Consider the following 14,356-nt stretch of genomic DNA (forward strand, 5'->3'; position numbering starts at 1 on the left):
TTCTCGGCGGTGGAGGAAAACATCCTGAGAAAACCTGCATGTGTCTAATTTCATCGAAATTCTGCCACATGTGCATTCCACCAACCAGCATTGGAACTGCGTGGTGGAATATGTTCCAACCCCTCGCCATAATGGATGAGGAGGCCTTATCTCAGCAGTGGGAAATGTACAGGCTGTTACTTAATGTATTTGTAGATTTCCTATTAGAAAACGTAGGTACATTATAGCTGATGATTGCGGGTTCAAACCCAGACAAGCACCACTGAACTTTGTGTAGGAAAACATCGTGCGAAAACCTGCATTTGTCTAATTTCAAAGAAATATTATCACATGTGACCAACAACGAACCCGCATTAGAGCAGCCTGGTGGAATATGCAATCTATCTCCTTAAATAGAGAGGATACCTTAGCCTGTTCATGTGTTGATGTTATATTTTTTTGTAATCTTAATTAAATCGTCGAATCTTGGGATATTCATCTTATTCATATAGAGTTCATAATAATAACAATTATATTTTATTTAATATTACATAAGTGATTTTTAGTACACGAGGCCGGTAAATTTAATACGTACATAAGATCGCGAATTCAAATCCGGTCAGGAATCAGTGAGTTTTCACGTTCGTAATGTATATTTATAATTCATCTCGTGTTGAAAAGGAAAATCGTAAGGCTGTAATTCCATAACTTATGATCCTAAGAAGCTGTTAATTGTACAATAATATAAGTTTTCCATCTTTACGTATGTTATAGATTGTACGTGTATCTAACGCTTTCTCTTTGTATGGGTAGCTTCGATTAGACAAACCTTTTTATTAGTACTGTTTTAGAATTAAATACGCTTTCATTATGTTGATTTACGGAGAGTACGCCATAGAATCTCTCATTGCGCACGATTTTTTTCCAACCTCATCGATAAGTAAATAAAATAAATAAATAAATATTGGACAACTTCACATACATTACTTTGATCGCAATGTAAGTAGCTAAAACAATTGTGTTATGGAAAATCAGATGTAAGGAAGGTACCACAATCACCCAGACCCAAGACGACATAGAAAACTAATAAACATTCTACATCGACTCGGCCGGGAATCGAACCCGGGACCTCAGAGTGGCGTACCCATGAAAACCGGTATACACACCACTCGACCGCAGAGGTCGTCAAAATAAAAAAGGAGTGATGATGGCATTAAGGATTTTTTTTATTTAAAAAAACTATGTGATAACAGATGCTTCAAATTCAATTTGTACAGATTATACTCGTTAATAAAAAGATTTATAATTGATTTTATTTTTCCATCCTATTTGATTCGTCAATAAACATACCGTCTATGTTGTTTTCAAATGTAAATATTTTTTTTAGATTTAGCTACCAGCTCGATATTAACAACAAATAGTAAATAATATTTAAATGTATTTTCTAAAAACTGGTTATTTTAATAAGTTAAAAAATACATATTTGTTTTTCGCGATGTATATAGTTTATACAAGCTGTGGAATATTTATTTATTGTAAGAAAAACTTGACAGGTACAAATAAAATCGTAACTTATTTATTATCTGTGCGTATGTCAAGCAATATTAATGAATCAATCGTATGTTCAGCGCGTAATCTACCTTTAATCGTAGCAAATTGCCAAAAAGATATACTTGTGCTTGCACATATACGCCTGTACTGTCCTTAGTGACAACCTTTTATAGCCTTTAAGAATAGAAGAATAAGATAGTTGTGTATAATGCAATATATTAATTTAAAAAAAAACATTTAGATATTTTATTTACACGTGTATTACTAATCGCATCGAAGTATATTTTTAAATGATTTCGTCATCGTATTTACGATCGATTGTCATTGCTTTTATTAAAACTTTATTTCCTCTTAATCGACACGCAAAGATGTGTCTTACTCAACTTGCGGATGCATCACTTGCAATGAACGAGCAACGCATAATAAAAACTCTAGAACATCCGATCTTTTCATTATGCAAATTAACTGCCTATTGATTTAAAGATATTGCGGCTCGAAACTATTTTATCTATAGTAAAAAAAAGAACATTTTTATTACAGAAGCAACTCTGTTACTATTGCTCTTTCACGGCCAAAATGCCAAACCGAATTTAATGAAATTTCATACATAGCAAGACAGGATAATTTTTAAGCCTAACACCTTACGACGAACCCTTAAGTAGTGCTTGTCTCTTGTGTACTCGAAACAATGATGTTCTAGTAAACAGATATATTATTAACGCGCAAAAAGTGAAGACTAGAAAACGTCCTAATTGGGACGTTTGCCTTTAGTCGTTTTACGTAGTAATACGTTATAATACATAATAATTACGTTGTCATACGTTTTGCGCAATTAAAACATCTAGTTGCCTCTTTTTTTCTTATTGTTCTTATCAAGTTATCCTTTTTACTTGTAACGAAATGTAAAATAAACGGTCCCCGGCGCGGCACACTTTTTTCTGTTGTTTGGTATGGGTATAACATATCTGTTTATGAGAATACAATTGACTCGAAATCAATGTTATATCCTCACCAGTATTTTAAAACATCGACCAACACTGAAAACGCGAGCAAAATCACGGGTGGCAGCTAGTTTCAAACAGAAGGCAGATGACCAAATACCTTCTTTCATAGATATCATTTCAATGTCATGGAAAATATTCAGTATCTTTTGTGCTTCTTAATATATTGACTCGTTTACTTAACACTTACAAACACAAGCACAAAACTCACAAAGCATACATGTCAGTAGATTATCTATTCATACATATTCATTGACTAATATATGGAGACATTCAAATAGCCAGCGTTAAAATTATGCTACTTTATTTTATCATCATTACATAGTATATAACAAAATCGCTTACCGTTGTCTGTCCCTATGTATGCTTAGATCTTTAAAATTGCATTATTTGAAGCAGTTTTTTGAATAGATACATTAATTCAAGAGAAACTTTATAGGTATAATAATGTAACACTCATCTATAGGTTAAATAGACCTTTTTTACTCAATGCTTATGTATGTATACACGATACATATACCAAAATAACATTTTTTACAATTTTTATCTATCTGTCTGTCTGTCTGTTTGTTCCGGCTAATCTCTGGAACGGATGGACCGATTTTGACGGGACTTTCACTAGCAGATGATATAATAAGGAGTAACTTAGACTAAAAATTTTTTTTTTGTTAAATTTAAGCGCATACAATGTCGCAGGCACAGCTACACAATATAGTACAGAATGATTGAATAACTGTGAACATTGGAAGACATTTTGTAGTTTATTTAATGCTGATAGCATTAGGACCGTGCGAATCCTGGGCGGGTCACTAGTTTTTGGATTTAATGAAGATATATGTTTTATATTTCCCCATTACTACGTATTTTATTTATTTTACCGAACACTATTTTGCGATTTCTTTTACATGTTTATGAAAACCGATGGAATTTGCAATGTTCATTTCTAAACGGTTATAAGTACATAGGTATGTAACACGTTCAAAGCAAATCGATCTGTTACACATAATTCGTATCGTATTACTTCCTTATATACTAATTTAATTTATTACAATATACATACATTGATAAATTCAGAGCCTTGTTCTGGGTTCAAACCCGGTGCCACGGTAGCATGCGTGAGCGATCCCGTGGCGCCCGCCGACAGACGGTGAGGGTACCGCTAGTTTTTTAGGTGGGTATACCCAATGGACCTGGGCGCACTCGGCATCTCGGAAGTAACAAAATTTCCATCACGTGGGGGAAGCGCGTAAAACGTTTTTCCAGCTATAAAAAAACGGCTTTAAACCCGGGCAAGTTTGAATTGTACAGTCGGGGTAAGAAAAGGTTCGTCACTTTAAAATCGATCAGATTGAAAATGACATATTGCGTCGCAATGATTTGATGTTTAGATTCAAAAGGTACTAAGAATTAAAGACTTGATGAAGGAATTAATTTGAAAACTGAAGAAGGTTTTCTTACTCTGACTGTTCTTATTTCGTAACAATGGCGGAAAACAGGAAGAAATTTTCATGTGTCGCATTAAAATCTGCCACAGATATATGTATATCCTCTAACAGTTATTGGGCAGGCGTGGTGGAATACGAACTAATCTTCGACCTTCGGAACAGCAGTGGAACATATTTATTATAAATTTAAATCTTGGTTGATATTAGTATAATAATAATAGTCATACTCAATACATTTGGAATTGCTTTGATTTTTTTATCTAATGATTTGGAGGTCCTGCAAAAGCAGAAAATAAAATCTCTTTAAAACGGGAGCATTGAAAAATCAAAAATATACAAAAATTGACGGCACAATTTTAAAACAAGGATGACTTGAATTCGAAAATGAGAAATTGTAATCAATTGATTTTCAGATTTAATTATAGTACTAATACAGATTAATAATACAGGTTATGAAATGATACAATTATATTTAATTAATATAAAAAATATCAACAATGATTACGAACAATCCTTTATAAATCGTATTACATTAATTAATCACGATCGCGGTAAGCAATGAAATCAATACTTAGTAATTACATTCTTAAATTACGCAAAGATTGATAATAATCATTATCTATTACCGTATTTTAGCCAACTTAAAAAAGAGGCTAGTAGTTTTGCTTTTTTTCATATATAGTGGCGATGACGTCACCAAATCTATTGTGAATATTCTTTATTTAAAAATCTTTTTCTAATGTATGTACCTATTTGAAGTCAGTAATGGATGGGCCACCTGGTGATTAGTGATTACTATTTTTTTTTATAGTATTAGTTGGCGGACGAGCATATGGGCCAACTGATGGTTAGTGGTCACCAACACCCATAGACAATGACGCTGTAAGAAATATTAACTATTCCTTACATCATCAATGTGCCTGTAGCTACACTGGCTCACTCACCCTTCAAACCGGAACACAACAATACTGAGTACTGTTATTTGGCGGTAGAATAACTGATGAGTGGGTGGTACCTACCCAGACGGGCTTCCACAAAGCCCCACCAAGTGGTCTCATTGCAATGAGATATGAGCGTAGTAAGAAATATTAACCGTTCCTTAACAATACGCCAACAATCTAGGTAACGAAGATGTGACGTCCCTCGTGTATGAAAACACTAACCACACATGTTTCAAACCGTAACACAACAAATCTGAGCAAGTCTTTTTGGCAGTAGAATCTGATGAGCAAATGGGATGGCGTTACGCCCTAAACCAATTAAATAATATATTTTATTTATTAATAAGCGAAAAATATAAGACCTATATATTCGTTATTGATATTATAATCACTTTTAAGTATTGATGATCCACTATTATTTAACAAGCGAATGTGTGGAATTTGATGAACGACTAAACCAATCGTAATTTTTCTATATGAGTTCTAAGTTCACCTTTGTTTAAAACCAATTCAAGCCAAAATCCAATATATTATTCGGTTCTGAATTAATATCATTGTTAAAATCTATACTAATACAAATGCGAAAGTTACTCTTTGTCTGTTGCTGTTTCACGGCCACTGAACCAAATTTGATGAAATTTTGTATCGAGCAATATTAAATCGTTTTTTTCTATAAAAGGAGAGTTAAGCCGCATACAACAATTAGTATTCAATATATCAGTTACTCTTAAACACAAGTTACAATACATAAAGTGTCAGAACAAGTGTACTTCACTATTGTGAGGCGGTGAAATAAGCGGCCAGCGACATTATATTCAATCTTCGTAATAGTTTGCCTTAAAATTACTTCTTCGAAATTTTATTTATAATTAAACAAAATATTAAACAATTAAACAAAATAAATTAAAAAAAAGATCGTTGCGTCTGCATTATTTCTTTAAACTAAAAATTAGTTCACGTTGCCTCACAGTCTAATGATAGTAATTAGTGTATTGATACAATCCGTCATGCATGGGAAGTCACGGTAACTCATCAAGGTTGATACAGCTATAAAAGTATTAATCCTTTCATTTCCCTGTGGATTGAACACGAGGAACTCAAGCCGAAATAGCGAGTTTGGGTCCGGGCAAGAAGAAATTATTTTCACTTCATATATATTTATAATTCATCTCAAAAACACGTTCCTCTTGAAACCTGCATAGCCTTATGATGTTATTGTAAGACCATTATTTGTAAGATAACGCATTAAAAAAATGTCATACCTTTTCCGCCATCCGTACATTTTTCTCCGACATAACGAATCCATTGTTATCATAGTAACACTTTTTTTCAAACATTTTTCATACAATTAATCCGCAATATCCTTATCAATCAAATAACTTTCCTCACTTATCACACACTACACTATAAACCTTGAGATTATTGTTAAAACAAATGCAACGTAGAACGTTCAGCTGTAATATATCAATGTTTATTTCCTTCATGCACTTTATTCATAATCGATTTAAAAAAAAAAAAAAAAACAAAACAATGTGAAATATATTACGTCTGTGACTTTCGCGCCAAAACTAATGACAGTTATATTAAAAATTGAGCAGCGTGTACCTTTCGGCTGGTAATGTCGAGGTAAACTGACGGAGGTATTCAGTTTACCGAAATAAATACTTGAACTGAACAAAACCGGAACGGTTTTTCACAGTTCGCATTATTTATACAGTAGATATATTTTGTGAACTATATTGACGTTTCAGCAATAAATATCGTTTGGGTGTCATCCATACTGATTTTATTAAGATTAATTTAACTTTTTTAATTTTAATGACACATGACAATATTATCACTGACAGTGTGTTTTTTTTTTAATTTATCATAAGTTTACTAATCTACTATAGACAAGGTACCATGGAGATAATTTAGATACATAAAGAGTAATTAAATTGTTTATTTGTAATACTTAAACATATAGAATGTAATTTTTATTACTATTACATATTTATATATTTACTTTAAAATAGTCACTATATTCATATTGATTTATGATGATATTACGATTTTTCCGCCTTTCGAATATCGCAGACAATTAAAAATACTAAGCATGAGTTGCGTTAATTAATTAAATTGGTAATTATTCAATAATTTGGATTATTAAGCGTAAATTTCATATTCTTGGGTTTATATATTATTAGAATAATCTGTAATTGGTCTTTTATTTCAGAGGTATATTATTATTATTATTTGTTATCATATATTATCATTATTATATGTTGTGTATTATCTTTGATTTATTTTATCTAGAAATTAATGTCTTTACCGCTAAATTAATAATGTCACATTTCTTATTAAAATAAATAGGCATCTAAATAGTTAAATATAGATAAAAATAGAAGTCAATAAAACTGTAAAATTCAAGTTTATTTTAACAAATTTAATGCTAAATTAATTTAACGTAAATCACCAAAAATATCAATAGAAATGAATACGATATACATAAAAGAATCCGGTTCACCCATAATTAAAACAGAGTATAAATATTTTATTTTCATTTTTAATAAATTTTCCATTTATTAAACTTGAACAACAAAAATAAATTCTCGGAACTATTTTTGAATTGAATAACATTATCTAGAATTCATTAATGGTTTATGTTAAGTAAAAACACATAAAATTAATAATTATAATACATATATAGCTGGAGTAAATAAACTATTATTAAAAAGCAAATCCATTTTAAGAAATCATATATCAAAATTCTTTGTAATCTATGTATATTAGAAATTCAAATTCGATTCCAAAAAGAAATATCTTTATTTAAGTCGGATGTCTAGAATGATAGATTCGATGAAGTGAAAAAGAAAATAGCATTTATAGCTGTGGTATATATATATGGATTTAAACGTTAAGGGATATTGAACTTTTAAATTTACAATATTGTCAATTTTTAATCAATTGGGTTGGCTGACCTCTTTCCTCTAAAACTCCTTAGATATAAACCCTATTTACACCTCTGCTCACCACGGCACTAATCTATCTCAACGCCTTAACCAAAATGTTTTTTCTTTTTGTTCGTTTTACCCAATAATAAATCAAATAAATATATAAATACCCGGTATTGCTTGTTTTAAGTATTCGAGATTTTTTTTTAATATAAATAACCTTAATTTGAAAACATCATCATTAAAAATAAAATTATTATAATCGGTTTAAATATTTGGAGATATTATTAACTAACAAACGAGCACAAATCAAATTAAGTTAATTAAAAGGGAATTCAAATACCAAAGCAAATCTAATTGGTCGCGCTAATTTTTTATTGAATTCGTTCTAAAACTGGTTTTCTAAGCCAAGTGCGTTGCATCAGTCAACGCGACTGCGGAAATGCGTCGGGACCACACATGAGGATCAAGCGGTGTGATATGTTGACATTATTGTCTGTAAATAACAATAATGTTGTATCAATAATATATATATTAAAATTGTTCTAAGTTGGCGTTTATATATTTTTTATATTATGAATATATTTATAACAATGTAATTTTTTCTATTGTATTGATGTTAAAGTGTCAGAAATATTGGCTATATGTCAAAACTTCTTGCACTTTATTAAGAACATTTATTTATTCATATAAATTCATATAAATTTTGAACCCATAGGACAAACATAGGCTAGTTTTAGGGGAATTCGCATGTTGGATTGTATAAAAGATCTTGAACAGAACAGAATATTCCTACATTATAAGATGTAGGTACCTCTAAATTAGATTTATCTACATTCAAAAGTGCTAAGAGATTACTTTAATAAAGTAGCACTTTGAATTTAATTATGAAGTGTATATAGAGATTATCATCCCCTTTTCTTCTGAAGACAAAAAGGTGAACTGTAAAGACTAAAATGTTGAGCATAGTTGTGATTATCTCATCTATATATATAAAAATATTGGAGTGTTTGTTTGTAATATTAAAATCACCGCTTTTAACTAAATACATATGTATGTATACACGGTCAATACATACACCAAAAAACCCTTGTTTTTAATTTTTTGAGTTGTCTGTTTGTTCCAGCTCATTCCTGGAACGAGCGGAGCGATTTTTACAGGACTTTCACTGGCAGATAGCTGGTGTAATAAGGAGTAACTTAAGCTACAACAATATTTTTTTTGTCAAATTCAAATGCGCACGAAGTGGCTATCACAGCTAGTCAAATAATACTCTTATGTATATCTTCTCCATAATATTAAAATGTCGTAAAAGCCAATCTGCAACACGAGGCATTCAATCACAATTTACATTATGCACTCGATTAGCTGTCAATTCAACATTCACTCGCCCAACCTGTTCTAGGTCAGTCTGGAAAAGGGCTACACTGTTTTATATAGGTAACTTAACTATGCGAATGAATGATGAATGAATGTATTAGAAATTATGACGTTATATGTTAATGATGATATTGTGTTTGGAAGTTTTTTTGGTTATCTAGAACGTATGTCAGTTTTTGATAGTTGCTAATGAGATCACGGTACCCACATAAAAGCTCGAATCTTAAGACAAGGGAATGTTTTAAATATTATTAAATCTAGTATTTACTTCAAATGCAAATAACTTACGGGTCAGTGTAATTGCATTGGGAAGTTAGGTATGACTGTCATATATATTTAAGGTGTAATCGACAATAATAAAGGAATAAATTCATACGAACTATGTTCCGTCTTTCCTTAAAAGACACGATAAATAAAACATTTTTAAGAAGTTCGACAATGATCTTGACCTCACATAACTAAAAAAAAATATGATAGGGAAGAAAAAACATGGTAATATATAAAGGACACGCGTTTATTCGTATAATCAAATGTATGAAAGACCTCGACCTAACTACAGGAAAAATATAAAATTTCAATGTGAAAAATATTTCACATAAAATAGTCTGCGCTTCTTATTTTAATCAATTATAATAATGTTGTAACATAAACTGGTATCACCTTGACATTAGATTTTTTTATGGAATAGGTTGGCGGACGAGCATATGGGCCACCTGATGGTAAGTGATCACCATCACCCATAGACAATGACGCTGTAAGAAACATTAACTATTCCTTACATCGTCAATGCGCCACCAACCTTGGGAACTAAGATGTTATGTCCCTTGTGCTTGTAGTTACACTGGCTCATTCACCCTTCAAACTGGAACACAACAATACAGAGTACTGTTATTTGGCGATAGAATAACTGATAAGTGGGTGGTACCTACCCAGACAGGCTTGCACAAAGCCCTACCACCAATAAAGAATAAAATATGCTTAACAAATAAAAAAAATGCTATGAACAAACGGTAGTCTTATTGCTATAGAGCGATTTGTTCTTATAAGCACACATGAATAATGTGCCAGATAAACATTTTTAGAATTTATTCATTACTTACGGAGATGATCTCCTATGTAAAAAATAGTAAAACTTTATAGTATCAATATATAGTAGACATGGACTTATCTTTTAGGGATTTTAAATTAATTTAATGAAACCCAAATCCAGACAAATAAATGAAGACATTTATAAATAAACCCTATAATTTGATAAAGAACACGATTTAGAAAAGATACATAATATTATCTTATAAGGTAAAATTATTTATCGTTCTAGATTCTATTTTAAAAAACTATAGACGTGACAAGAGTTAATTCAGTACTCTTGTCTAATTAAATGAAACGCTTTAAAGTTAAACGTCAATTAAAGTTAATTTGGATTATTATAATAATCGATCATTGAAATGCAGACCGTGACATAATAAAATGAAAATTGGTTACGATGTATTGGTTTGGTGGCATTGAAAAATTCAATGTTGCAGTTCCGTAAACCATTGGGTTCAATGCCCCGTAAATTGGCACGTAAAAGCTTATGTCGTCAATGTATTTGGTTTTAATTTAGTGTCTGTTGATTTTCCTCACTCTGCGTGACTCTGACAAATCGTCGATTGTTATGATACAATAACACACATATCCAAACACACATAAGTTTAGGGTAATGAACATGTTTTTAAACCATTGGTAATTTTTGGCATGAATCCCTGGAAATCGCAAAAGTTTCTTTATGAGAATTTTAGAGCTCTACAAAACATTTTAGCCGATTTATTTCAGTTTATTTCCTAAGCACATCATACCCTCATATATCACAATAACACATGCTTATTATTACAGTTATTATTACGGGATTTTTACCATGTGTTTTATTTTATCCGCTGGTGCTGGATATTTCGGCATTATCTACGAATGTCTTGTTCAATGTTAAAAATAACCATGTTAATTTAAAATCTTAAGCAAATGCTTAAATATTCTACTCGATCTTGTTGTGTAGTTGATCTAAAGGTCATAACCGTAAGATTAGCTAATTATTTTCTTTTTTTTTTAATGAAAACTTTGTCCACCTATCTGTTGCTAAAGTACTGATATCCCTAATGTAAAGGTCCTTAAGACGATTCAGAAAAGAACATAGTTTCAAACTTATGGCACTACCAAACATTTAAACAATTTTAATGGCGAAGCGTGGCGTGTTTAGGTATTTCCATGAACTCTCCAAACACCCTTATTTGTAGAGAGCCTAATTGCTTTACATAAAAATGGAAAATAACGCAAATAGAAAAAAAAAATATAAAGAATATCCATACATTTATCAGTTTTATTTGAGGAATAAATCAAGGCAAATATTTAACGCACAATAAAGATAATATTTTGACATTTGAGTTATAAGTAGATCATGTTCATTGCGGATGTCTGTAATATTGTCAAACACAAGACACGTTTTATAAAACAAACCGTGCTCGCGTAGCGGAATCGCATCGTTTGACAAAAACTCAAGTGAAAAATTAAGGCGAATAAGCAATCATCGTTCAACAATATTTCATCTTTATGTCTATTGAGATATATTCGAGGCTTTACCGTTTCCGATAGAGAGTTAAAACTATAATTTTTTACAACATAACCGTAACAAAAAATACGGTACATTGAGTGATATTTGCAATTGAGGTCAAACAAAAATACATCAATATTATTGTATATGATTTTGACCGCAAATGATCATCGCAATCGATGAAATAGACTGCTGTTGCATGTTTGCATTTGGGTCGAGCGACTGCCGCGGGCTTAAGCATGTCAATGAACGTACATTGATTTTTTTATGTAATCTCTTAGTAATATCGCGGACGAAGGCTTAAAATTTAGTATATTTATTTTATTTATTTATATTTATATACTCTTTATTGCACACCAATATAGACAAAAATAATAGGAACAATTTTACAAAAACAAAGAATAGAAAAATGTACAATAGGCGGCCTTATCGCTAAAACAGCGATCTCTTCCAGGCAACAGCGATCTCTTCCAGACAATACTTACTTACATACTTACATATATATTTTTTAATCTATAATATAGATTATTATAATCAACCATATAATAAACATCGATGAATACTGATTAACCACTAATTAATTTTCAATTATAATCAAATTAAAGAATGCAACTAACAGTCACAAATTTGTTGACCATGACAACCCAGGATGTATTTCCCTTGCTTTTAATACGTCTGAAAGGTGACGTCACTTCCTTGACCAATAAACATATCACTCAGATTTACAGCAACAGCCTGTAAATTCCCACTGCTGGGCTAAAGGCCTCCTGTCCTTTAGAGGAGAAGGTTTGGAACATATTCCACCACGCTGTTCCAATGCAATGCAGGTTGGTGGAATACACATGTGGTAGAATTTCTATGAAATTTGTCACATGCAGGTTTCCTCACGATGTTTTCCTTCACCGCCGAGTACGAGATGAATTATAAAGACAAATTAAGCACATGAATCAGCGGTGCTTGCCTGGGTTTGAACCCGCAATCATCGGTTAAGATGCACGCGTTCTAACCACTGAGCCATCTCGACTCAGATTTAGTTCTACAATATTTTAAGATGACTAATTACAGGGTTTCGTTTCGTTGATTAAAATTAGAGTCTCTTATTGGTGTAGCTGTAACAAAATGCCAATATATTTTCAATTACGAAAAATATTGTTTCCGTAAACGCGACACAACTTCACACTACTATTATTATATTATAAGATCTTCAACGTAACAGTTTCTTATAAACATAATTTAATAATAATTCATTATTACGGTAAAATATAATTAAAGTCCTCGCGAATAAACGGTCGAGCTCGGCCAACCTGTAACTACGTTATGGAATATTGTAACTATAGGTCATAGGTCGTAGTATTTATTCGTAGAATTTTTTACTTGTTTCTTTCATATTCGAGGTAACAATTATATTTATGATGACCTAGTGATATTTTATGTAGATTATAATAAAATGGACCTCAGGTTAACATGAAACCCTTTTTACGTTTTGTTCTACATATTTCAAGTAATTTATTATAATGTACTTTTCCTAATTAAATTATTCGGACCTTGAAAAACATTTCTTATTTTATACTAGTCTGTGGTCGACTTCATGCTTATTTGAATTTAACAAAAAAGTTATTGTTGTATCCCAACTTACTCCTTATTGTAACACCTTTCTTCCAGTGGAGAAGAGTCGAAATCGGTCCAGCCGTTTCGTTCCGGAAAATCTCAGAAACAAAATGCTAACAAATTGTAGACATTTTAAAACAATAAAAATAAGTAATATACCAATGACCTTTAACACTTTATCCTTCATTACAAATTATGTACTATAATAAATAATTAAAGGATTAATTATAGATTAAATAATTATAAGTTTTTTTTGTTTTCGCTTAAAAAGCTAATTTATTTTTAATGCGACTCAACTATAATATATTCTAATATAATTTCAAGTCTTTTTCTTAAGATTTTCTTGAAAAACTACTTGAATAGTTCTAAATAATATTGACCTAAGATGATGTAACTGACCTTCTTAATACAACATATAAGTTTTCAAAGTACAGTACTTCTACCACATTCTATAAGAAAGAGGAAAAGTTGTATCGAAGATATCTTTGTTATACCGCTTAACAGTTCCATTTTAAATAGTAATGAAACAATGTAAGTAAAAATAATAAGCGTTTTTGGGCAGAAGATTTATAGAATGTTTCATTACGCTGTTCCAATGCGTGTTTGCTTCACCCGACCCTTCCAAATATCCTCACAATGTTTTCCTTCACTGCCGACCAGGATATGAATTATAAACACCAATTAAACATGAAAATCAACAAAATTTAGATCCCGCAACCTATCGTGTAGATTTACATTTAAAAGCACAAATTTAAGATTCATTTTCGAACGTAACAGATAGGCACTTAAGCCTTTCTTCCTTTTCACTGACATTGAATTCGTAGATCGCGACGATAGCTTAAAGATTACACTTTTTATTGCGTATAGTTGATCAAACGCAATCTATAAATAGGATGAGTTTTACTATATTTATATGTATTAGTTATTTTAACAAGAC

The 14,356-nt window shown here is 31.2% G+C and overlaps 1 protein-coding gene across 2 annotated transcripts in view; it reads right to left on the reverse strand.

Annotated features, from left to right (window-relative positions):
- Positions 1 to 14,356, reverse strand: part of LOC124536542 (facilitated trehalose transporter Tret1) — a 71,891-nt gene that overhangs the window by 53,446 nt on the left and 4,089 nt on the right. The window contains exon 1 of one of the 2 annotated variants that reach the window (XM_047113111.1): positions 6,180 to 6,399. The exons of the other annotated variant lie outside the window; for it this stretch is intronic. Coding sequence (XP_046969067.1) covers positions 6,180 to 6,254 — 75 coding nt within the window. The 5' untranslated portion in view covers positions 6,255 to 6,399. Of the gene's footprint in view, positions 1 to 6,179; positions 6,400 to 14,356 lie in introns of those variants that run through there. 2 annotated transcript variants of the gene reach the window in all.

Source organism: Vanessa cardui, chromosome 16, assembly GCF_905220365.1.
Source record: "Vanessa cardui chromosome 16, ilVanCard2.1, whole genome shotgun sequence".
NCBI lineage: Eukaryota > Metazoa > Arthropoda > Insecta > Lepidoptera > Nymphalidae > Vanessa > Vanessa cardui.